Raw genomic sequence first — 26,472 nt, 5'->3', positions numbered from 1 at the left:
GTGAAGGATATCGCATCCGACGAAATATAAATTCCATAGTATCTAAATCAGGCCCTTACTGATGGAATAAAGAATGAGTAGAATGTAGGATGTTTACTATGAACCTACCACACATTTGCAGCATAATCTGACATCTGAGCTTCAATAAATCTATCAAAACCTGGCTCTTTCTACACACCTTATAAAGAATATTGACTACTACTGGGGGGACTGAGCAAGGGGCATTCTGTGGACCACGGAGGACGACGCTCCTTACCTCCACACAGCCACCAAGACCCACGGGGGGCACCGGGTCACCTCCGCACTGCTTCCTGCACGGGGGACTACAAATCCCGGCAATACTTGCGGCCAGGACGCCGCTGACGCTGTGCCCGCGCCCGCCGGCGCATAAATCTGAACCAGAGCTCCTGGGGAGCGGGGGACTGAGCAAGGGGCATTCTGTGGACCACGGAGGACGACGCTCCTTACCTCCACACAGCCACCGAGACCCACGGGGGGCAGCGGGTCACCTCCGCACTGCTTCCTGCACGGGGGACTACAAATCCCGGCAATACTTGCGGCCAGGACGCCGCTGACGCTGTGCCCGCGCCCGCCGGCGCATAAATCTGAACCAGAGCTCCTGGGGAGCGGGGGACTGAGCAAGGGGCATTCTGTGGACCACGGAGGACGACGCTCCTTACCTCCACACAGCCACCAAGACCCACGGGGGGCACCGGGTCACCTCCGCACTGCTTCCTGCACGGGGGACTACAAATCCCGGCAATACTTGCGGCCAGGACGCCGCTGACGCTGTGCCCGCGCCCGCCGGCGCATAAATCTGAACCAGAGCTCCTGGGGAGCGGGGGACTGAGCAAGGGGCATTCTGTGGACCACGGAGGACGACGCTCTTTACCTCCACACAGCCACCGAGACCCACGGGGGCACCGGGTCACCTCCGCACTGCTTCCTGCACGGGGGACTACAAATCCAGGCAATACTTGCGGCCAGGACGCCGCTGACGCTGTGCCCGCGCCCGCCGGCGCATAAATCTGAACCAGAGCTCCCGCGTCGCGGGACGCGCGCGGGCGAAGCCCGGGCAAAGGGCGGGCCCTCGGAGGCCAGAGGAGGCCGGGACGGGCTATCCCACTTGGTCTTCCAAGAAGAGGTAATGCCATTGACTGCCAACTCCACTGACCATCTCATTGGATTGTGATTGTTTCCCCTTCCTGCAAGGGAGCGGATACTCAAAGTATTCCCCTAGTTATAGCTGTTTGTCTTGTTTTCTTACACTTTAAACATACCCAGCATGGATTCTCCTACGAAAACGCCCAGTACAGCATCTAATCCCCCATGGCTAGATGACCTAAACAGTTTGTGTAACATCAAGTACTCCCTTGTTACATCGCCCTACCTGGTTTCTAACGCCAGTTCGCTAGTTCTTAACGATAGTACACAGGGGCCTCAACCAACTTTTGTAAAATTAAAAGCAAACAAAACAACTCCCCTTATCGCCATATCTGGAAAAAGGAAACATGATGGGGTTGGAGAAAGTGGGTCCCAATCCAATTCACCAACATTGCAGCATGTGTCAACAGAATCAAACCCGCCTGCTAACATGGCTCTGCTAATCCAGGAGAGGGGCAAAAAAACAGATGACCCTGTATCCTCTCCCCAATTGGTCTTATTGACCATGATGGAACAGTTGATTAAAACTATCATTCATCCCCTGATCGACAAAATTAACAGCTTGGGGGAAAGACTAACGGGGATTGAGGAAACTGTTAAACACAATCAGCCATGCACAGCAACATCTAAGTGCTTACCCCAGGCCGGTCAACCCAATTTGCCTAAACAATCTGTGCAAAACACAGTTTCCACAACACAAGTATCAGTCTCCACTACTGTGTGCCCACCCGTCCCTAAATCACTACCCACACCTACCTCAGAACGCATTATTGAGCCAAAATTGAAAAGTATTAAGACCCCTCATATCAATCTTCCCCCAGAGGCCGCTCCATTTGTGTCCATCCTGTCGGGGGCTCTTCCTCTGAAACATGGTAAAATCGAGAGAACCAGTGATCTGGTAAATAAAGTTAAGTTCTGGTTAACGAAAAACAGACCCCTACCCCATAACCTCGATGGCAGAATAGTGAGCGTGAGGAGAGTGGGTTGGTTGGGTCCCCATCGGAAAGATATCTGTGGGGATCTGATTCTAATCAGATTTAGGAGCAGACATGTTGTCCCCTATCTACAGTCGTGGCTGCCCCAAGAAAGTGATGCCCTATAACAACTTGGGACCTACATGACTTTTATCCAAGTGAATCGTACAACACCTATCGGGATCAGTCTGCCAATCACAACCCAAAGCTGGCCCACAGATCCTGGCCACCAAACGAGTACAGTTTCCCCTCTTTTAACCTTTTTTCTCATAGACTATTTAAGTTTAGCAACCTACCTCAAACTAACTTTTCCACCCCATATAACATGTGTCAATATTAGGCAGGTGCACAAAATGTAAATTCTTTGATATTAATACTAACTGGATCAGTTAATTTTATTTACTTAATCCAACGAGATCCTTGTTGACCCTTTTTTAAATGTATGTTGTTTGTTATTATATGACTGTATATTTTTTTTACATTGTATGCTTTTATGGTTGAAACCAAACCGAATAAAGCTTGATGATGATGATGATGACTACTACTGCAGAAATTCATAAACAATTTGAAAGGATTGGCCTCATAGCACATTGCAGCTCTTGGGCCCTTGTAAAAAAGTAAAAAATACTATTAAAAATGGATTGGGAGGCAGCAAGTCCACACTACTTAGGAATAGTGTTGAGCAGCAAGAGGTCCGGGGGCAATGGAGCAGGGTGGGAGTATAAAAAAATCACAAGCCAGACAAGTAGGGGTTGAAAAACAATGGACGACCTAGAGGATGGGGAAGCAGCATGGTTTGGGGATGGGAAGGGGGAGCAGAACAGAGGGAGAGGGGGAGACCAAGTAAACACATCCACTCCCATGGAGTGCTGAAAACCAAAGGAAAATCCAAAGGAACAAGCATTGGCATAGCCAATAGGTCTCGCCTTTGGGACCTTATAAGTGTTTAGCCATGCAACAGTTGATGTTGTTGCACCAAGGATATTGTGCTGCTTAACTAAATACTTATAAGGTCCCAAAAGCGAGACCTATTGGCAATGCCAATGCTTGTTCCCTGAAAGCTTTGTGTACCCTGGATAGACACTGATCCTAGCTTTGAATAGTAGCCAGTGGGGAGCTTTCAGAGCAGGTTTGATGTGGTACCATTTACCTAGGTTTAAGAACATTCTGCCTGCCTGCTTATGTAGCTTTCATAACCTGGCAAAGTGCCTTTTCACGAGGCCTGTGTTGATGAAATTACAGTTATCCAGGTGGAGCATGAAAAGTGCAGCCAGATAACCCCAAACCCTATGCCCAGTCTGACACATACAACTAAGCGAATACCAGGCCGATTGGCTTTGCCAATGCTTGTTTAAACTAGAAGGGACACTAAACTACATCTCCTAGTACTACAAGTGTGATGCAGTTAACTGGGACTATACCACTTGCTTTTAGTATATCACTCTGTGCAACTGTAGTGCTAATTACGGATTACGAAATTTCAAAACAACTGTGCTACATCCATACTTTGACATACTAATCTGGCCTCAGAGAGGTTGGTCTCTTCAGCCAGAAAAGCGCAGTAGACAGAGGCAGCTAGGAGCTACACTGCAGGGTGGACCTGATTGTGAGACGGGGCAGGCTTGGGTGGTGCGTGGGCGAAGAGAAAATGGGTACTAGGTGGGCATAATAGGGTGGCGTTGAACAATGCAGGTGAGATCAGAAGAGGTTGGCCTGGGTGGGATGTGATTAAAAAAGGAAGGGGGAAGGGGTATTCAGCAGGGAGGTGCAGGCATCAGGATAGGTGGCAATTGGTGGGAGGGGTGAGTGGGAGAGGTGGTGGAGACTGGCGTGAGGAGTGACTAGGAGAGGTTTATCTGAGAGAGGGTGGTAGGAAACTGGTAATTGGAAGATGCGTTGCATAGTGGGGGTTGTCAGAAGAGGCAGTGCATTGTGGGAAGATCAGGAGAGGTGGTGCAGAGTGTAAATGCAAGATGGGGATGGATACAAGTACTGGAGGGACTGGTATTCACAGAAGTTAGGATTTTGTCTTAAGTTTGTCTTAAGACAAACTTAAGACAAACTTAAGACAGACTTAAGACAGACTTAAGACAAAATCTTAACTTCTGTGAATACCGAAAGTAGTAAGTTCATTCTGTGAATGCTAAAAATAGTAAGTGCATTATGTGAATACCAAAATAGTAGTAAGTTTAGGATTGAGTCTTAAGGTCATTCTGTGAATCGGCCCCAGTGATTTTAATAATGATTCTTTTAAAAACCACACTTACATAACACACTTATTTAAAAAACAAGTTATATATGTTTTGTCAAAAAGACACCAGCATACACATCAGTCGTTTTTTTTCATATATTTTATGATATAGACAGATCATCTTTAATACATAGTGAAATTAAATCAGCACATGCATGATAACTATCCTATCCAAATCTTTCGTCTTTTTAAGAGTAAATAGCTAATATAGTGATTTGGATGCATCTCATGCACTATCCTTTGCCAAGATGTATACACAACCTTACACATGGATCAATCAATTTAAGAGATCCAATTTTCTCAACAAATCAAACTCCTTAATACTTCCTGCACCAAACTGGAATAGCAATAAATGTTGTTGATGAACAAACAGCCAGTCCAACAAAGTTTTCTTCTTTGCCCGATAGACAAATCCTATGTTTCTAGTGCGCATTACAATAAACTCAATACATCTAGAAATGGCGAACCTTAAAGTCTGAAAATAAAAATGGGAGACGATGTGGCCTACCGGCTAGAGCAGCAGACCTCAGAGCTGGGCAACCGGGTTCAAGGCTCGGCAGGGATGCTCAACATCCTGTGATTCAGGGCAAATCACTTAATCTCTCCATGCCTTACAAAAATGAATGGGTCGGTCTGGAACTCAACTGGTGCTCATGTAAAGTGCTCTGATACCCTGAGGTTTAGTGTGCACTATATAAAACTCCCCCCACCCCCCAAAAACAAAATGGCATGTAGCTATGCTAAGTTGGGAGTTTTTTGTCTTCCAAAGCAAGATGGCTGGGAGCCAGAGCATGTTAGTGGAGGCATAAGGAGTACAAATGTGCATACCCACTAATATATTCAAATTGGCTTTTTATAGCACTCCTATAGGCTCACCTTGACCAAGCAGACATCTCATTAGTTTGCTTTTGAGTGTCCTATAACCAGACCCCCTAGGATATAGCGGCATGGATTAGCAAATTTAGCGGCACTTTATTTTACTCATAATCATTCATCCTACGGGTGACAGTGTTGCGGTTTACAAATGCTGTTTGACTGTAACTATCAGGCCACATATTTGAATTCAGTCTTCGGTTAACCTGGCCTATATTCACCTACTCTCCTATTGTGAACAGATGCAGGATCGGTAGGATCGGTCTGTCTAGAAGAGCAACCAGGAGTGGGCGGCTTTAAGGGGGGATTATTCTACTCTTTTTTTTAAAGAAATATTTCCATAAAAAAGGTTGATGTGACAGGTGTTGTTCCTCCTACCTTCCTGAAGCCTGTTTGCTTGACTTTCTTTCTCAATGAAGTAGAATTTAGGGTGTTGTGTCTGACATAACGAGAGGATGTGAACGGTCAGTTGATCATAAAAATGTCAGACCTGTACTTGAATTTACTCTCCCCCACTGGACCAATTTGTGTGACCCTTGGCAAATCACATCCACCCATTTCTCAACTCCTTTATCCGCCAAACACAACAAAGGCTTAGAAGTAGGCTAAACGCCAGGTAGCCATACACTTCATATAATTTCATATCCTGGATGGATTTTTTTGATCATTGGACTTCAATTAGTGTGCCCTTCTTGAACCTTTTAGGCAGGAGTGTTACGTAGAGGCCTAGAATCCTGCAGGAGCCGCTGCACCACAAGAGAGCTGGAATGTGTGATGCAAACAGAACCAGCTTTTCTGACCGTGGCTTTCTATCCCTGGCTTTGACCAGGTGCAGGATTCAATGGTTGAGGTAAATATTTCAAGGTGATCGGTGTGATGTTGAACTCCTAAAAGCAGAACAGCAGATCCAGGTTAATTTACAGAATGTATGCTCAGATTTCTATACGTTTCCCCCCTGGTCATAAGTAAAGCAGGAGTCCAAGACTGATAAAAAATAATTTTTTTAAAGAAAAACGAATAAAAATAGTATTGCTATTGAAGTCCATGCTCAACAGCTAAGCACTGCTTTTGGTGCCACCATTCCTCGCAAGGGTCAGAATCCTTTAAATGCTCGTCCATAAATAAGCTGTCAAATTTTGCTTAGCGTGCAAGTTTGCTGTTTTTCAGTGTTTAGATAAGCCTAGTTACATATCAATGTCTGATAAAAACTGCTATGTCGTGTACAAACCAAACAACAAACTAACTTTGACCTGCGCGTTGTGCTGGCTGTCCATGTAGGTACTTCTTTCTTATTGACTGACCTCCTATGGTGTAACCGTAAAGCGGACCTTTTTTGTCATGAATCTTTACCTTCATTACCAAGAACCGGTCTCCAAGCTAAGGTGATCACGCTACTTCCGAGGCACCAATTCTTAGGGTCTCATGTGCAGGGGTGTAACGCTCACTTCATGCATCCAAATTTAATGGCGCTGGGGTACTCTTAGAAGCAGCTGGGCGCTTTAAAGAACTCCTCTATTTTAAGAGTCTGGCTATAGTGCAGCTTGGGGTGCCCCGTGCTGTATTTAGCGTCCCTCCTTTCATGCGCCACGTGCCTGGTGCTCCCTCCTCTATGGCTGCGTCCTCAGGTCACAGTCTCTTTCTCGGGAGGGGCTTCCCAGCCCCGAAGGCCAGCATTCCTGGCGCAGATGCAGGCCTGGGCCATAGGCTGTCAGAGGCTGGCTCTGCTATGGAGATGTTAATGCCCTGTGAGCGGATTTTTTCAAAAGTGCCGATTTCGCAGGCCATTTTGTAAAAATGCTGTGATTTTTACAAAAGTGCCAGTTTTCGCGGGCACTTTTGTAAAAATCACGGCATTTTTTCAAAAGTGCCGATTTCGCGGCAAACCGTGAAATTGCGAAATCCTGGAGGGTCTGTATAACAAACGATAAGATGATATAAGTCAATGTAAACAGATTCTTTAGCAGATGAGAGCAGGTTGAGGGAGAGAATAAGTTGTAAAATCTCATGTGTAAAAATGTTGAAGCGTTCCACTTTTTGTTGAAAGTTTTGCGATATCCTTGCTGACAATTTTGGGAGTAAATTGCTAAGAAATTGGAAGACATAAGTGAAGTGATATCCCATTGAAATCCCAGAGGTGGGCGAGCCACTGACAGCTTGCGTCAGGCTCGAGTCAGAAGCCTGGCTCTGGCTCAGCTCGAGGTCCTGGTGGAACCTCGAGCCCTTAACGAGCCGAGTTTTCATGTGACTTCTGCCTGCCTCCTTCCCTCTACCCAGGATCTGCCATTTTAATCAGAGCTGCCAATTGTGGTTCTAGGGAACCGGCAGGGCCGGACTGGCTGAAGGGGGTATCGGGCCTTTTCCTGTTGGGCCTGTTTTGGACCTCTGGAGGCTGCTTTTGTTACTGGGGGCCAGTTTTGAAGCATAGCTGTAATACCGACCCTCTATAAAAAAGGCATCTGCAGTGTTTTCCTTGTGCGTCCCCCTAACCCCCCACACCCGTGGCCAGCCCGACTCAATTGCCAGGGTCGGTTTGCATTCCCAGTCCAGCCCTGTGAACCAGGTTTGACTCTCTGCGCAGGCTCAACCTCCTGTAATTTTGGGCACATTACTTGATTTCCCTGTGCCTAGAACTAATCAATGAGACCTTTTGTAATGTAACTGGTGTAGGGAAATGGCCCTATTTGCATGGTTACCCCCTACATTTTGCCTGACATTTGATGCACTTTGATTTGATGTACCTTGGCTCCCTACCAATCAGGTTCCCAAGACCTGTATTCTTTTAAAAAACTGTACCCCTGTAACCACAATTGGTATGTCTCTGGCCACAGGTAAGCCCATTGTAAAAGCTACAATGGGTACCAAGGACACTGTGACCAGAAAAGGCCTCTAAGGGCACCAACACCAGTTGTGCCACCCTTAGAGACCCTGCACCTTAACACTTACACACTGCTGTTGCAGGTTGTGTGTTTTGGTGCAGAGAGAAGTGAAGAGTCGACATGGCTCACATCCCTGTGTGCCATACCTGAGCCAGACCCACTGCCTGTGGCCTAGGTAAATCACCCCTGCAGCAGGGTGCACTTGACCACAGTTGAGGGTACATGTGTATGAGCACTGTGCCCCTATGGTGTCTAAGCCAATTCTTAGACATTGTAAGTGCAGTAAGGCCATACAGATTATATGGTAAGGGAGTTGGTCATTATGAACCACAGCTCCATAGTGGCTTTACTGAAAACTGGAAAGTTTGGTAGCAAACATCTCAGCACATTAAACCCACACTGATACCAGTATGGGAGTTAATGTAAAAGCACTCATAGGACATCTTTAAGATGACCCCTGAAAAAGTGACCAGTCCTGGTGTGATTCCTGAATGGCTACCTGCCTTTTGCCACCACCAGACTGGTTTTTGGACCCCTGGCTAGATGGCCTCTGCTCCCTGGGTCCTAAATTAAAACCCACCCTGAGCAGAGATGTCATGACTCCTGCTCCGGGATGGGCTGAGTACACAAAGGGGAAGCTTCACATGCCTGTTGCCTTTGTTGGCCAATCCTGCCTTTTGCTGCCTCCAGCAGCTGGCTCCCACTGGTTCGGACCCCAACTTTGGGTGGGAGATTCGGTGGTAAAACCAAATTAGGAAGAGAGGTGTGCCCACCTTTGCCAACCCTACCTCTTACGTGGGGGGTGAGGTGAAGCACACATCTCAGGCCCCTCCATCTTGAGCATGGGGAACCCAGCATGACAGAGAGAGGCTCATGCCCCCTTCCCAATGGAAAGTGGTATAATAGGGGGTGTACTCACCCCCAGGAAAGGTCCCATTGGTCCAAACCTAAACACCCCTGTAACACCCCTTAATTTACTATTTAGGGATGACCCTGAACCTTGCCTCCTCAGAAATGAGAAGAAAGAAGAAGGGGCACCAAAGAGCCGTGCTGACTGAGAAAGAAGAGGACACCAACTGCTTTGGCCTCAGCCCTGCCGGCCTGTCCTGTCTTCAACCCACCACCACCAAAACTCTGGCGTGTCCAGCAGCCATCCAGAACCCGGAGGACCTTCCAAACCTTCACCAAAACTGTCTCTTGTGAGCGCCGGAGTTGCTCAATCTAAAGACTCCAACATAAAACCCAGATCCAGGTGGCTGCGCGGTTCTGCACCTGAACCGCTGAGCCGCCTGCAAACAGATAACCTTCTTTCCTTTCATAGGATCCCATGTTATGATTTTCCTCCTAAGAATGTTCTAAGTGTTGAACTGACTTTTGTATTTAAAACAAAGTAACTTTGCTTTGAACCCAAAATTGTGTTACCTACCTTTGTATTGTAGGACCCCGAATTGTCAATGTAACTAAAAAGTAACACACAAGTAATCCAAAGTAATTTCAATGTATTTTGAACTGTTTTGGAAGCCAATGCAAACCTGTAACGATTTCAATTCCATCCACAATTGCATCTCAGTGTAGTGATAGTGGAAAGGGGCGACCAATCGGTCCCCCCGAACGTATGGTGGAGTACCACGATCCCCCCGGGAAGCCATCTTGGGCGGGAGGCGAGTCTCGGCTGGTATGCCCGAAGCGGCGTAGCCGGGGCGCGCCTTTTTCCCGCCCTAGAGTAGGCTGGCCTAGACACCAACGCGGCCGGCCACGCCCTCGGAGGCAGGCGGGGGCGGGTTCACGCCCACCCTGAAGACGGATAAAAGGAGCGGAAGCCAAGAAAGCATCCTCTTGTTCCTGTGCTCTGAAGCTGCACCTCCCCGCTGCACGTGAGCTCGAGACGGAACGAAGAGCAATTTTGAGCGTTGTAATCCCTCTTTTTGTCTTACAGATATCCCGTCTAAGAATGCCCAAGAAGGTCGGAAAGCGGGTCGGTACCGAGGAGATGCTCCGCGTACTCATGAAGGAGATAGCCGATCTGAAGAGAAAGGTTGAGGCTAAGGACGGGGAGGGAGGACCGAAACGGCCTTTACAGGGAACAATTCCCGGTGGAAAAAGCAAGAGGCCCAGAAGGGGAGCACTTGGGGGGGAGACCCCGGTTCCCGAAGCCCCACGAGAGGAGCCAACCCCGGCGCCAAAGGAGGGGAATCCAATCCCGGTGGTGGTCACCCCTGCGAACAGGGAGGATATGCCCCCCGAGTTAGCGGCACAATTGGCAGCGTGGTTGGGAAATGATAGCGAGGGCGCCACGGCTGACGACGCCCGGGCAGTGATGAGGCAACTGCGGGAATCTAGGGAGGCTGCGAAGACGCCATCTTCGGTTCCCCCACAGGTCCCGGCGGTTGGAAGTACAGCAGGCCCAAGTTCGGCGACAAGCGTGGGGTCTACTTCAGGTAAGCGGCCATTGCCGATTGCGGGGGGGGAGTCTGCACCTTCTCGAAAGGAGAAGATTGCCCAGCACGTCCCACTAGAAGTCAAGGAATTGATTTGGGCGGATAAATATGTAAACATGTTTTCATTGCTTACCGACCATTATGAGATCGAGCATGTAAAGAGTCAAAAGGAGCTCATGCATCCGAGTGTTTGGTGCGCAAAAATGGCCGCCTTTAAGGTCGACGAGACCATTGGTACTTGGGGCAGAGCGTGGGGAATTTTTACTTCCATCATGGGGGAGCGCAGGCCTGAGTTGTTGACCGAGTTACCCATTTATCAGTCACGTATTATGGAGTATTCTGTGGCATATGGGGGCAATCAGTGGTTCTGCTATGATAATCTGTTTAGAAAAGCTAAAGAACACAACCCGTTGTTGTCTTGGGACTGTTACGACTCTGTGTCTTGGCAAAAAATGGATAGTACAGGGATGTTGAAGGTGCCATTAGTGGGGAGTAGCGGGGGGGAATCCTCCCGCCAAAACTCTGGGACGCCCTTTCGGACGGGTGCAGGTAACGAGTTCCACACGAAGCCGAGTGGCAACACAGGTAAAAGGGGGATCTGTTGGAATTTTAACAGGGGCAAATGTACCAGGCCCCAGGGGTCATGCAAATTCAGACATGAGTGTGGGGGGTGCGGGCAGCCATCCCATCCTGAGTCCATGTGCAGAGCCAAAACGGGTGATAACGGTGGTAAGGGAGGCGCCAAACAGGTCTACTATAGTCCGAGGGGTGCCTTTACCGACCCCGATTGATACCATGGCAATGATCCCTTGGCTCAGCGAATACCCAGATCATGCTTCCGCTGGGGTGTTACGGAACGGGTTTTCATATGGTTTCCGCATCCCAGTGGGGGATTTTCAGGGGGTACCGGACTGTAAGAATCAAATGTCGGTCTTACAGCACACGGCAGTGGTGCAGGTAAAAATTGGGAAAGAGGTGACTCGAGGTCGTGTCGCCGGTCCATTCGATTTGCCACCAGTTGCTAATTTTGTGTGTTCTCCTCTAGGGGTGGTTCCCAAGAAGGACCCGGGTGAGTTTCGGCTGATACATAATTTGTCAGCCCCACGTGGTCTTTCCGTGAATGACGCGATAGACCCGGAAGTATGTTCGGTGCGGTACGCATCTTTCGATGAGGCCGTTGCCATGTTGAATCGCCTGGGGCCCGGGACGCTGATGGCCAAATCGGACATCGAGTCAGCGTTCCGGTTGCTCCCGGTACACCCAGACGATCAGCGTCTCCTTGGCTTTCGGTTTCAGGGTCGCTATTACATGGATAAATGTATGCCAATGGGGTGCTCGATTTCATGTGCCTATTTCGAGAAATTCAGTTGTTTTCTGCAGTGGGTATTCACGAGGAAGACAGGTTTTCAACATGTTATGCATTATCTCGATGACTTTCTGTTTCTGGGGGCAGCCGGGGATTCTGAGTGTGGACAGGCCTTACATGAATTTTGTGTCCTAATGAATCAATTCGGTGTGTCATTGGCGCCAGGTAGGACGGTGGGTCCCTCGACCTCGATCGAGTGTCTGGGAATCGAGCTCGACTCGGTGGAAGGTTGTTTTCGATTACCTAAAGAAAAAGTGTTAAAATTCAGGTTATCCCTTGAGGCATGTATTCGTGCAACGAAAGTGAACCTGCATCAATTGCAACAGGTGGTGGGTCAGTTGAATTTTGCCCTAAGAGTAATGCCGATGGCGCGCCCCTTTTCCCGCTCGATTGCACAGTCCATGGTCGGCTTGAAGGAAGGACATCATCGTACGAGACTCTCGGCAGAGGTTCGCCAGGACATGCGCATTTGGATTGCATTCCTGGCGGATTTCAATGGTCGAATTGTCTGGAATAAACCAGCAGTGTCTTCCGAGGAGTTGGGGCTATGGACAGACTCGGCGGGGAGTATGGGTTTTGGCGCCATATTGGGTACACAATGGTCGGCTCAAAAATGGCCGTCATGGTGGCATGAGTGCGGGTTGACGAGTAACATTGCTTTTCTCGAACTGTTCCCTATTCTGGTGGCCTTGAAAACATGGCCAGAAGGGTTTAGGGATCACTCTGTGGTGTTCTGGTCTGATAACATGACCGTGGTTGAGTGTATCAATAGTCAGGCAGCACGTTGCAAACTGATTTTGAGACTGCTCAAGGAAATTGTGTTGTTGTGCATGCAACTGAATGTACTGTTTAGGGCGCGACACGTGCCGGGGGTGATGAACCAAGCGGCTGATGCGCTCTCTCGTTTCCGTATGCAGGCCTTCTGGGGTTTTCTGCCCACAGCGGACCCGGTGGCGGCACCCTTTCCCGAAGCTCTCTGGACTCTCGGTGCCCCGAACTACAAGACCTCGTGGGAGAGAGTTTAGCACCCAGGACGAGGAAGGCATATGAAGGGGCGTTCCGTTCCTATTGGGCCTTTTTGGGTACCGCCGGGAGGGAGCTTTGGGGTCTGGAAGAGTGTGTAGTGAGATTCCTGCTCTCTTTACGTCACGCAGGCAAGTCAGTAGCTACGGCCCAGAGGCATCGGGCCGCCATTTCCTTCATGGCAAGGGCTCATGGGATCCAGGACCCGACAGCGTCTTTCGTTGTGCAGAAGGCGCTACGTGGGTGGCAACGCCTTGAGGGTCGCAGAGTAGACGATAGGCACCCGATAGGTCTGGATAGGTTGGCCCTGTTATTTTCCGTGCTACCGGTAACATGTTCATCCCAGTACGAAGCAGTGTTGTTCCGAGCCGCATTTGCATTAGCATTCCATGGGGCTATGCGGGTAAGCGAATTAGTGGCAAAGAACAAGCAGGATACGATGGGGGGACTGTGCCGGGAACACATTCAGGTCAGGGAGGAGACGATGACGGTCTCGTCTGTCAGGTCCAAATCCGATCAGGATGCAATCGGGGACTGCGTAATCATCCAGAGGATCCCCGGGTCTGCCATGTGCCCTGTTGGGTGCGTAGAGGAATATTTAGCGCAGAGGGTGGCAGCATGGGGGGGACCTTGTTAAGACACGCTGACGCCACCCCACTGACGAGGTTTCAGTTTCAGCGGGTGCTTGCGATGTCGATTTCTGCCACGGGCTTGAACCCCGGCGACTTTGGGACCCATTCCTTTCGGATAGGGGCTGCTACGGAAGCTACAGCCAGGGGTCTGAATGTTGAACAAGTAAAACGTGTGGGGCGTTGGTCCTCGAACTGTTATAAGAGGTATGTGCGGTTGCACATGTTGTGAAGCTGTAATGATGTACTCACGCTTCTTGTTTTTGTTTGGTTTTCAGTTGCGCAAGCCTACGAGGCGGGGCGGACTGTCCAGTCGACCCGACACCGGGGGGCCAGCGGTCAGACATTACCGGCTGTGAAAAAGGAGGTGTGGGTCGTGGGCCACTCATACGTGAGGCGTGCCGCGGACGTATTCAAAGCAGGTGACATGATTCACGTGGCTGGGGAATACGGGTACAGTGTGTCCTTCTACGGAAAGGGCGGGCTCTGTATTGACCAGTTTCGATCATTTTTCGAGGGTTTGTTAGGGCGGACAAGGTCACCGCCGTCTGTAGTCATAGTACATCTTGGGGGCAATGATTTGATGACCACTGGTAGACGACTTCTTCTTGAGGCGATGCTTTCCACGGTAAGTTGGTTGGCGAGAAGAGTTCCAGGGTGCACAATTGCATGGTCCCATATGATCCCACGGAAAGTGTGGCGGGGGGCTATTTCTGTTTCTGCTGTGAATCATTCAGTAAGGAAGATTAATAATAAAGTGAGTAGACTGTTCCGTTCAAGTACACTGCATTCTATTTCGCATGGTTGTATTAAAGGGGACAGTATGTATTCGGGGGATGGTGTTCATTTGTCCCGGATGGGGAACGAGTTACTCATAGGAGACCTGATAGCCTGGCTAAAGACTTTATGAAATGGCCTTTAGGCAGGAGTGTTGTGGGGGGTCCGGATAGCCGGTCAACTATCCGGCCTGTGGCGGTAAGGTCATGATCGGTGAGCAGTAATTCGAAGATCCCTATGAGGGGGCGTCACCCATTACGGATGGGAGCGCGCGGGGGAGGTGGCCAATTGGCCCCTCAACGGGGAGGCGGTCCTGTCTAAGGAGAGGCCGCCGGAAGAAAAGGAAAGGTGGTCAAGGCCCCTTCCTGGATAGGAGGGGCTACGGCCCCTCCTGGGGAATTTCCCGGGGCCAGGACATCTGCGACGGCAGATGGGTAAGTTGTGTGGGGTGCGGGAGGGGGTTTACGCTACCTTTTTAGACACCTCACACGAGTCCTCGAACGACCGTTAAATGGCGTCGAGTTTATTGGGGCCCCCGTCAAGTACAAAGGGAAATTGGTAGATGCACTTGAGGTACGCCTCTGTGCGGTCGCTCCTCTCACAAGTGAGGGGGGTATTTCTGGTTTAGGGATCTGACACCGGTTACGACCTTGCCGTTGGCCCTTAAACGTTAGGATGTACAATTTCAAGTCAAATGTTTTGTAGGATGTTAGTTCGGCTAGGAGAACCTTTGTATTAGAGATCTGTTAAGGTTAGCCAAACATCGTAATGTGGAAATGAAATTGTACATTATATGAAACTGTTATTTTAATGTTTTCTTTTGTTTCATATTTTAATAAATACGGCCGGGAAGGGTGACTCCCTTCCCGCCTTCCAAAAGTTCAAAAACTGTTTCCGGTTTCCCAATTCTTGGGGATTGTGTTGAGAGGGGGTGGCGGGTATCTCGGCCATATGTATTTTGCCTACCTGTGCTAAGTTCTGCTTGGTTCTAGAAATAAAACCTAAGTATACCTTTTTATATTTACATAATTGGTCTGGATTCTGTTTCTGAGTTTGTGCCATCAGTACTACCACAAATAGAGCTGTTAGAGATTATCTAATTTAGCCTCTGCTATACCTCTGGGGATCAACTGGACTCTGTGCACACTAAACCTTACTTTGGTATTGTATATGCAGAGCCAGCTTCCTGCAACTGGTGCTCATGCAATGAACTAATCCTTTAGATCAAGATGATGCTGTATTTAAAAACTGCTGAAAATAAACTGAGCGGTAAAAACAAAGTTTTGGTAAAAGGAAAGGCAATAGAGACCCATTTCATGGCTGATTTGTACAAAGTGAAAGCAGAAAGCCCTGATGCATCGCGGCTTCCTCGCTTAAATTTGGGATCTTAAGCAAATACTTTATTTCACCAAACTCTTTTTCTGCATTATTGCGTATGAAACCACTTTCAAATAGTGAGCTAGGACTACCAGTTATTCAAAACTATCACTTTGAATGAGTACTTCTAAGTGAATTGCTATAATGTGCCTTGTTAATTTAAAAGCTTCCACATGTTAAAGAAAAACACTTTTTTGAATTTTGATGAGAATTTACCATATTTTATGTGATATTTGTTGTATTATTTACATAGCAAATATTTTCAGGGCTTGGCTGGTGCACAGGCTCTAAGAAACTAGCGAGATCCTTTGCCCGGCTCTGGCTCAGCTCTTCCTGTTAATTTGTCGGCTGTCCACTTCCATGAAATCCCCACTCTTCTGCTCTTCATGTCTGAGAACAAAATGGAGGCGAACGTAGCCAATCACATTTGTATGAATCGCAAATCAGTGTACAGAACTGGAGCAGTTGTCAGGATCTGTTAGTAAAAAAAAAATGGATTCATTTTAAGAACGCTTCTTAGGGCCCACAATGCTGGACTTAGTTTTAAACACACTGCAATCTGTGCAAATCTCTGTGTGAGAGAGAGTGATACATAAGAGTGAGAAAAAAAGGAAGAAAAATTGTTATGGGCATAGCCAGAATAGTTGCATTTCTGTTAAGACTCCTGGTGGAAAACAATTAAACTATTTTGTAGCATTCTGTTCATTGAAATTTGTTGCAATCCTAAAGTTATCATGTAGCCAATGCTAAAAAATTTAATTTTTCCTTTCATTTACTTTCCCTGTAGGCACAAGGCAATTGTAAATCCTATGGATATCCAAACCTCCAGTGCTGTGCTCTGGACCTGCATTAAAGCCATGGCCATCTGGGTCATCGCCATGCTACTGGCAGTCCCTGAAGCAGTGTTTGCCGAAGTGGCGCATATCAACGATACTGATAACGTCAGCTTCACAGCATGCATACCTTATCCTCAGACTGATGAGATGCACCCGAAGATCCACTCCGTAATGATCTTCCTCGTCTATTACCTTATCCCACTCACCATCATCAGTGTCTACTACTACCACATTGCGAGGACCCTAATCAAGAGTGCGCATAATATTCCAGGGGAGTACAGTGAACATTCTAAGAGACAGGTACGCTAGATTGTTATTATACCTTCTGTGTGCTGTTGTCCATAAATAACCATATACCAGAGAAGAAAGAGTCTTACTAAAGTTGTTTTTATTAATTTAGTTCTTTCCTTAAGTGATGAGTGCCACTCTTTCATTACTTCTGCAAACTGTTGTGTTTGATTAAGGTTTGAAGAAGTCGTTGAAAATACAACTCAGGTACAGCTTAGAACTCTTGTCTGCTATTTTTTTTAAAGCGACCTTCTGTTCTCTGAAGGAGTTCAATCAAAATGGAGATTGGATAGTTCACTTGTTAGGGGTTCCAATGGTATGGTACCAGAATATTGTAGGCAAAATATCCTGACACAACTATTCAGTCCGAAATATTCCCTCCCAAAAATATTCCCTTGTGGAGCGAAAATGGATTTTACATCAATGGAACAACATTTTTGTAAATGATATTTAAGGTGCAATATCTTTGTGTCAGACAATGTTTTTGCTGACAATATTCTGACATGCACCTGTTTCCTGAAAGTACCTTTTTAGGTCGAGGTATATCCGGTTTGCCGAAGGCAAAACCGGATGTACAGAGATCTTATGTTGTATAGTAGGGCAGTTTAGACCCGCCTCTCAGCTCCATTCGCTTCCATTGGCTGGCTTCCTAAACAGAGGCCAGCCATTGGAAGAGAAGGGAGTCACTCAAAACATGCCCCGTCTTTTTCGGATTTGGGGGCGTGGTTTTTTGCATTCTTTAGCCCTGTGACGTCGTCTGTCACTCAGGGCGCAAAAAACACGCCCCCGAATGCGAAAAATCACCATGCTTTCTCCGAGGCATTTCTGCTTTGCCTCGGAGAAAGACGGTGGTGATTTCCACAGCTGCTCCGCTCGTCCCCCCTCCCTCCGCAGCTCTCCTTAGTCCCGCTCCCCCCCCCGCCCCCAATCCCCCCCCGCCCGCAGCTCTCCTTAGGTAATCCACATTTTTTTGTTTCTACCCTGTCTTGTTTTCACAATGCTGAGACAATCACAAGAAGCCTGCTCCCGTTCTCGTTTTAATTCAATTGCCAAATAATTTGCGCTGCTTGTCTTGCTTCTGCCACTCTGTTTGTCACTCTGACTCACAGGACCTCCCCTGCTCTCCTCCCCCTTTTACCACCCTGTGCTCCACCCACGCATCCGCAACCCTCCACCAATTCGAAAGCCGAGCTCGCAGGAGATTTATTTATTTTGCAAAGCATAAAATATCGTCTTCCATTCACGTCATAGTACTTGTTTTTTTTTCCATATGGAAGAAAGGGGCGAGGACGCCGCTGTGTCTAGAGTAATGCATATTTTAATTGTTTAAAGATCCTTCAACTAGTATTACCTGAACGTGAGGTACGGATCCTGGCAGGGACGACTCTGCATTTCATCCTTTGGATGGGGATACAGTGACTAACAATTAAATGATCAACATTAATGCCTGTTATTTATAGCAATTCGAATTGGGAAAAAACGTCAGTTTTAAGTGCCGTATAAATAAATGAGATGACTTAGCATCTGTTCCGCCGAGCACTGCCCTAGTTCTTTTTCCCCTATTCTCCTCCCTCACGAAAGCAATTCTAGCGCAGGGACACGCCGGTGAGCGTAACTAAGCGCTTTATAAAATTCCAAAATAAATAAATAAATAGCGAGTAAAATTCTGGCCACTGGGATATGCTGTGCTATTTATGCCACAAGGGCCAATCCTGGCAAGGCAGACACTGCTTCCATCCCTCGGATTTGGGCAACCGAGTACTATTAAATTTAGTAACAGTAACAGATATTTAAATACAAATTATTATTATCCTCATTATTACAGCTTAAACCAATTCGGAACACTTTAAAAGTGAAACTATTAACAAACCGGCCCTATTTTGACAGTCATTTTCATTATAAATTCCTCTATTTTTTTTTCAATAGTGAAATTACATTTAAAGTCTCCTGTAATATGCAATACTGTGAATTTCTGACATTGCAAAGTGGAAGTAAGTTCACTGATCCTGCTTGGATATGTACATCGTTTCTCCCTTCATTAGTGCCTCTCACCACTACATCCTGAAAAAAACTATGCGTTGTCACAGGAAACCTTAAGTTAAAAAAAGACAGCATATGGCATTGTTAATTGTTAAGAAAGAACTAACAAATCGTGTATTTTTAAAACTTGGGATTGGATTGAAGTAGAGTCTGGGGGTGTTTGGATTGTAATTACCAAAAGGCAGTTGGGGTTTAGAGCTGGCTTCGGGCTAGGGTTTGTTCCTCGCTCCCAACCTTTGTTATCCTTGGGTTCCTCATGTGGTTTTAGCATGGCATAAACACAGGGAATTACACTTTACAGCCAGAGGCTAATGCAGCCGGGACCTAGCTGCTAAAGGCCTGATTTTTTTTATTGATGTCTATGACTTAGTCAGGGAAAGCTATATAGAACTGCTGGCGTTGATGCTAAAGGAAAATGCCAATCACTCATGTAAACAGTACATAACCGTTCAGAAAAGCCCACTTCCCCATAAGCTTTTGTAATAAACGTAGAATTAATTTCCTTTGACTCTCTCTGTTTTGGTGCTTTGTATTCCGTGCCAACAGTTGGTGCCTTTTTGAGACACAAATTAGGAGTGAGGTGGGAGGAAAGACGTAAGAAAATGGACACTATTGGTTTCATCTCTATACAGTGTGTCTTTAGTGAGATGCTGGAGCAAGGAGGGAGTGTGAGAATGAGAGAGGGACTATACAAGAAGGAGGGAATAGAAACCACAAAGAGAGGTGGAATAAAACAATAATACAACAAAGAAACGACAAAGCACAGGGTGCAAGGAAGCAGAATCTTCCAGGAGAAAGGTGCAACTATCCATGAAAACCAGGTAACTTTAAGCAGAACTGACGGCATGTGCTTTAGACCTTTGTTTTGAAGGTGTTGCATTCCTTATTAATATCCAAGTCTCTGTGGCTTTCTGTGTGAGTGACTCTGTGTCCGCGACTACTCTCTACTACTCTCTAATGCTCACCTATTGCCATTGTGAATGACAATACCATTTATTTATGTTTAAAAAAAATGAATCAAAATGTCATGAGCAATGCCAATAGCTCTACCTTTAATAATGCCGAGACCATTGCATTGTAAATGCTTGTTTAAATCTGCCCTCAGCTCTAGGTTCAGTGCATTCTATCGCCTGGGGTCCTGATTCCCAGGGACCTGCCTTTGGGTTTCCACCTGGTGTGTTGGGTGATCTGCAGCAGCTCAGCAAGCCATGATTGTTGTAAGTTGTCGTACCATTCACACATCAGACCGTTTGTTATACGGAACATTGATGACCTAATTCGAAAAGGGCCATGGCTAAACTTTAGGGATCTGCTCTTCTTGAGTAGAATCTTGGAACAAATTTAGAGATTCACAAAAGATCTCTGAGGTACTTTATGAAATCTACAACAGTTGTACATTTCCTGAAGTGCTAAGGCAAAGCGTGCAGAATATTTCACCTGAAGACAGATGATGTTGATGTACTCTTCACAATGATAATATTCTCCCTTGGAGAACCACTTATCCTACACCCCTATCCAACCTGCTAGGGTGCCTCACTGGAAACCCACTTATCCCTGCCTTTGACCGCAGCAAAGTTGCATGTGTTTTCAGGAAGGGAGACAGTGAGAGGTATGTGAACACACACACATCAAATGTCTGAGGTAGAAGATAATCATCCGTTGATCTGCTGTGCATTGCCCATGAATGACTACAACTCCTCCCCTTCACCATAAAATGTAACTGGGGCAATTCCATCCTACTGGCGGCAATTCAGAACTCCACTGATGAAAAAATTCCACAGCAGCTAACTCCGCTCATCAGAATTGTGATTCTTTTTGGGCAAAGTGCTTTATTGGACAAATGAATTTTACTTAGGTTCACTACGTTTGTTTATAATTAAGAGGTGTGATTCTCTAGATAATTCTTTCATTTCCCTCCAAAAACTCACTAAAATAAAACTGCAATTGTAAATGGGACTTTGTTGTCACCTCCTCCCGCACCTCTACAGAACCTCTGTCCCTCTGCTGCCCCCACATCAGAGTTTGAGCAGCGTTGATATGTTCACTATTTCAAAAAGTATATCTTATTTTCAGAATAAAACTGACAGTATAAGTTACAATGAAGTAAATGAACTAAAGATGTGTTTTCTTTAATTATCAAACTCACAGGGATCCGCTCGCTAAAAGAGTTTTGTATTTTTTTCAACCCTGGCTTTTGCGTGAATGATCAAACTGTTTCTACAGACAGGGGCACTGTTTAACCTGAGGCTTTTATTGATACTCTGTCCCTAGAGAGATACAGTAGCGCCTCTGCTTTTCGCAGAACTAATGCTTTTAGATCAAGACATGGACATTGCGTAAACAGCTGCTGGGGACCATAAGTGTGCATTAGTGCCCCGGGCAATTTCAGGCTGAATGAGCTGTACCAATAGAACATAATTTGCAGACAGTCCGTCTTCTTTCTTTTTGTGAACATTTTCTTCAAATTGATTCCTGGTACTTTCCATTTTTCTGTCGACTGCAGCTTATAAACATGCACGAGGACGGGAAACAACGAGTACTTAGCAACTTTTACTTTGCTATTCTTTTACTTAGCAACTTTTACTTCTCATAGTCCATTACTACGCATGCTTCTACTTAGCATGCCTTTACTTTGCATATGCCGTTACTTCGCAAATTAAATTATTTGCAGACTATCCACCACGACGTGCAACATGAAGAGCAGGAGAAGAGTGGATCCATGGTTGAAGGTGAAGAGAGGGACCACGAGGAGAGAGAGGTAAGTGAGGCAGTGTAGTTAGGGTAGTGTTGTAGTGTACGTGTAGTGTAGGGGGTAGTGTCTTAGTGTTTAGGGTAGTGTTGTAGTGTATGTGTAGTGTAGGGGGTAGAGTTTTAGGGGTTAGAGTAGTGTTGTATGTGTGGTGTAGGGTAGTGTTTTATGGTTTAGGGTAGTGTTGTAGTGTATGTGTAGTGTAGGGGGTAGTATTTTAGGGTTTAGGGTAGTGTTGTAGTGTATGTGTAGTGTAGGGTAGTGTTTTAGGTTACAGGGTTGTGGTGTAGTGTATGTGTAGTGTAGGGGGTAGTTTTTTAGGGTTTAGGGTAGTGTTGTAGTGTATGTGTAGTATAGGGGGTAGTGTATTAGGGTTTAGGGTAGTGTTGTCCTGTACATGTAGTGTAGGGTAGTGTTTTAGGGTTTAGTGTAGTGTTGAAGTGTATGTGTAGCGTAGGGGGTAGTGTTTTAGGGTTTAGGGTAGTGTTGTAGTGTATGTGTAGTGTAGGGGGTAGTGTTTTAGGGCTTAGGGTAGTGTTGTAGTGTATGTGTAGTGTTTGAGGGTTTAGGGTAGTGTTGTAGTGTATGTGTAGTGTAGGGTAGTGTTTTAGGGTTTAGGGTAGTGTTGTAGTATATGTGTAGTGTAGGGGGTAGTGTTTTAGGGTTTAGGGTAGTGTTGTAGTATATGTGTAGTGTAGGTGGCAGTGTTTTAGGGTTTAGGACAGTGTTGTAGTGTATGTGTAGTGTAGAGTAGTGTTTTAGGGTTTAGGGAAGTGTAGGGGGCGTGGAGGGTAGTGTTGGTGTGTAGTGAAAAAAATGTTAGAAAGAATATGTATGCGTAGTAAAAACCTGCAAAGTATTGTACTGCTAAGTAATGCCACTTTAATGGTTTTCAATGAATTTGCGAAGTAATGGCATGCGTTATAAAATACTGCTAATTAAAGGCATTTGCGAAGTAAAAACGTCGTAAAAAAGCATGCTAAGTAATGGCATGCTAAGTAACATCATACATTCCACGAGGACAGCACGTTAGACTTTAGAGGTATAATGTATGAAAATTGTGAGTGGCCTAGAAGTCATTCGTCTGGTTCTATTGCTCAGAGATTGTGCGATGCTGACCCCTTTTAGTGACATGACTTAATTGATATAATGTAGGCGGCAGTGACAGAAACTGGAAGGATCAGGAAAGGGCTTCTCTTCTCTAGTTTACAATAACTGCAGTATGTTATCATTTGTTCTGATATTCCGCAAGGGTTTAGGAAGAGAAACAGACTGGCGATTTGGGAAGGCAAGAAGTTCCATCTCAAGGTAGCACCCCAGAAAAACAACAAACACTGAAAGAGAGCCTGCTACCAAAGTCCTAGATCCTATGGCGCCCCTCACTCAGATGGTTAGGGAAACCCACTAGGTTTTAAAAAGAACACTCACCCACTAACACTAATTAATGGCATGCTTCATCATAGGGTTCCCACCCGAGACTCCCAGTGCATCTGAGTGTGCTATAACGCCTGCGTTACTGCAGAGCTGGTTTTGTTTGGTTTCACACGGATCAAGAATATAAAAGTACTATAATATCTTCATGACTGAAGGCAATATTTAATAATGGGAGACTTTTTTTTAACACAAACCTTATTGCATTTATGTTAAGACATGACAGTACTTACAGCAGTGACTGACATGATTAACAATGATAAAGCAAATTATGTTAAATAGAGCCCCAGTCAAGTCATATATGTTACAGACTATGTCATTGTACTGCAAACTAAAGAACGATATACATTATTCTGCCTACCTCCCAATCCATTGACGACATCACCTAATCTAGGAAACCCAAATATGCATCAACATGCAAGAAGGGATACAGAAGTGATATAAGCATGTGAGGGGAGGCTAAGAAGACCCTACACCTGAACAGACAAGGGAGAGAGGGGAACTAACCAAGCCACCATCCGTAATCATCAACTAGAACCCACAGCATTGTTGACATACTCACTGGGTGTAATGAGGGTTGCCAACGAAGCAGCATCTGCTTTGGGAATTGCTGTAAAGTATGTGCAAGAGACAATCTGGTGCCATGTTTTGCACTTTACACCGCTCTAAAAGAGCATCAGGAAGATGGGCTTTTTTCAGTGGCTACGATGCTACTCTTGATGAAGAGCGAAACTCTATGCAAGTTCCCAGTGGTACACCTCGTCCTGCCATTTGTCTAACCTTGGGGCTGTCAAGGATTTTCATTGTCGTGTTATGAGCCTCTTCGCCAATAGTAAGGCCAAATCCGTAAAGCACAATGCTACCTTGGAACCTTATGGCATTGGATGGAGGCCAAGAAGACACTGTGCTGGTGTACCCCATTGTGCCAACCCTGTAACGTTTGATAAGGCTAATGCTACCCCAGCCCATTACGTGGATAAACCTGGAAAAGTCAATAGCATATATAAGAGGTCGGCCTCTGTAGACTTACAACTTGGGCATCTGGAGTAGATGGTGGGGAACATCTTAGAGAGTCTTTGTGGTGTTAGATACGCACTGTGAAGAATTGAAAACTGGATCAATTTAAGTCTAGAATTGCAGGAGACGTGTTTGGGATATTCAAGTATACATGCCCAGTCTTCATCCAGGATTTCCTGAATGAGGTCTGTTTCCCAAGTCTGTTTTAAAGAAATCAGCAACACCTCCAGATGCACCCAAAGCCTGTGATAGAGCCATTGAATAAGATACCTCCCATTCCTCATGGTGTGCACTGCCTAAAGCAATTCATGCGTGAGCGTTCTCTCCTTCTGGGTTACAATGCTGCCTCACGTTCCGGTCTATGCTGACATGTGTCAAAAATAATGTCTCGGGGAGCCTAATATGTGTGCACGAAATCAGTGTGTGACCTTAGTGGACCATCCTGAAATAACGATCTCACTGTCAGCACCCCTTTCTGTTCCAATGGACCTAGACAGCACACTGTAAAAATTCCTTGAGGATGTAGGGATACTCCAGAGAGGAATATTTGGTGCAAACTGTGAGGTGATCACAGTGCACCTCATCACTAGTTTCCAGTAGGCTGGGGCTACCTGAAGCAGGAGAGGACATGATTGTGGAGGGTGTCACATGGGGGCATATCAATCTATGAAGTTGACCATGGTCGATTTGGGCTGGTATGTAACCTATCTCTGACTAATTGTGACCAGCTAGCCAATAAAACATCCATTGTTATTGCCCCACTATGCAGGAAGCCTTAAAGTCTGGGTCTCCCAGGCCCCCCTCTGTTGTGAGAAGCTGCAATTTAGTAAGGCCCACCTTGCAGCACCCAGGACTCCAGGCGGGTTCCCCAAACAAAGTATTCAGTAATGGGAACACCCAAGCCAGCACAACCATAGGAAGGTTCACAAAATAATACAGGTGGTGCAGCAACATAACCATCTGCTTCAGGGCCAGATGGCCCACGACCAACAGGGACTGAGTGACCTCAAAAGTAATTTGCGATTTAAGTGAACTGATCACCCTCACAAGGTTACCTTCAAGCAAATCCTTCATATCCCGATAGATAGGAATTCCAAAGTAGTGGAAAGTGTGAGCAGCAACAGGTAGAACTTCCGTGCCAAATCGCAAAGCCAGTTCAATGGGATTGTCAACAAATTGAATAGCACAGAATTTGTTGATGTTGATACGAAGGCCACAAAGTACCCCAAAGGATGCCAGTTAGTGGAGTATGCCCTGTAACCTGATAGGGAGGTCCAAAATGTAAAAGATCATGTCATCTGTGTACAAGGACACAGGGTACACCGCGGACCTACCGGCATACCCCACCCACCAGATTCCTGATGAATATGCTGTGCTAGAGGTTCTATCACCAGGACAAATAAAACAGGCAAAAAGGGGCAACCCTGTCTAGTCCCACGGGCAGCCTGATACGTGTCTGAAATGTGAGGTTCTGCCCTCCTAACTCTGGCCGTAGGGCCCACATACATTGAATGTATGCCTGCGGGATTCTATATCAGGCTAGCGCTGCCATCATAATGTCCCACCCCAAGCTGTCAAAGGCTTGGTGAACATCTAATGAGATGCAACCTGCAAATGGGTAATGATCACGGGATGCGGTCATAACATGGAACAGCCGACGTATGTTTAGTGATTTATTGTGACGGGGTACAAAGCCACATTGATTCCCATGCAATAACTTGGGGAGCAATAGGAAAAGTCTGCGGGCAAGCCTCTTACTTAAAATGTTATATTCTGTATTTAAGAGGGGAAGGGGTTGGTACAAAGTCAGTTCTGTAGGCGGTTTACCAGGCTTCAGCAGCGATGTCATCACTGCCTCTCTAGTAGAGGGAGGAAGCAAACCTTCCTCTAAAGAGGAATTATATAGCTTTTCTAAGTACAGCACTAACTTAGAGGCACATGTGGAGTAAACTTCTATTAGGAGTTCATTCAATCCCAGTGTTTTGTTCCTGGTGAGCTTCATAAAGGCACCACATGTCTCTCTCTACAATATGGGTGCACTTAAAGTTTCCGTCTCACCCGGCAGCACTTTTGGTAGTGTTGTCTGCCTTAAGAATGCAGCAACAACCTCAGGATCCAGGAAAGGTGGGACTGTATAGAGAAGAGCATAGAAATCATGAAACGCCCTGTTAATAGCCTGCTGGGTATCGACCAAGGCACGGACCAGGTTGTGTATGGATAAAATGGGTGTAGGTGTGGTGTCGAATCAAATCAGACAGGCCTGCAATGGCCCAACTTGTCGGCCTTTGTATGTATTTTCTGTGCCTAGTCTATCAGGGGGAGGTGAGCTAACAGCTCGGCATAAACAATACAAGCCTCCTGCA

General features: G+C 46.4%; 1 protein-coding gene across 1 annotated transcript in view; it reads left to right on the top strand.

The window, feature by feature from the left end:
- The window catches only part of NMBR (neuromedin B receptor), a 330,758-nt gene that overhangs the window by 284,950 nt on the left and 19,336 nt on the right, over positions 1–26,472 (top strand). Inside the window, exon 2 of the mRNA XM_086925416.1 lies at positions 16,536–16,884. Coding sequence (XP_086781542.1) covers positions 16,536–16,884 — 349 coding nt within the window. The remainder of the gene's footprint in view (positions 1–16,535; positions 16,885–26,472) is intronic.

The sequence above is a fragment of the Lissotriton vulgaris genome, chromosome 6 (genome assembly GCF_964263255.1).
Source record: "Lissotriton vulgaris chromosome 6, aLisVul1.2, whole genome shotgun sequence".
In the NCBI taxonomy this organism is placed as follows: domain Eukaryota; kingdom Metazoa; phylum Chordata; class Amphibia; order Caudata; family Salamandridae; genus Lissotriton; species Lissotriton vulgaris.
This window is presented reverse-complemented; position numbering and strand designations above follow the sequence as displayed.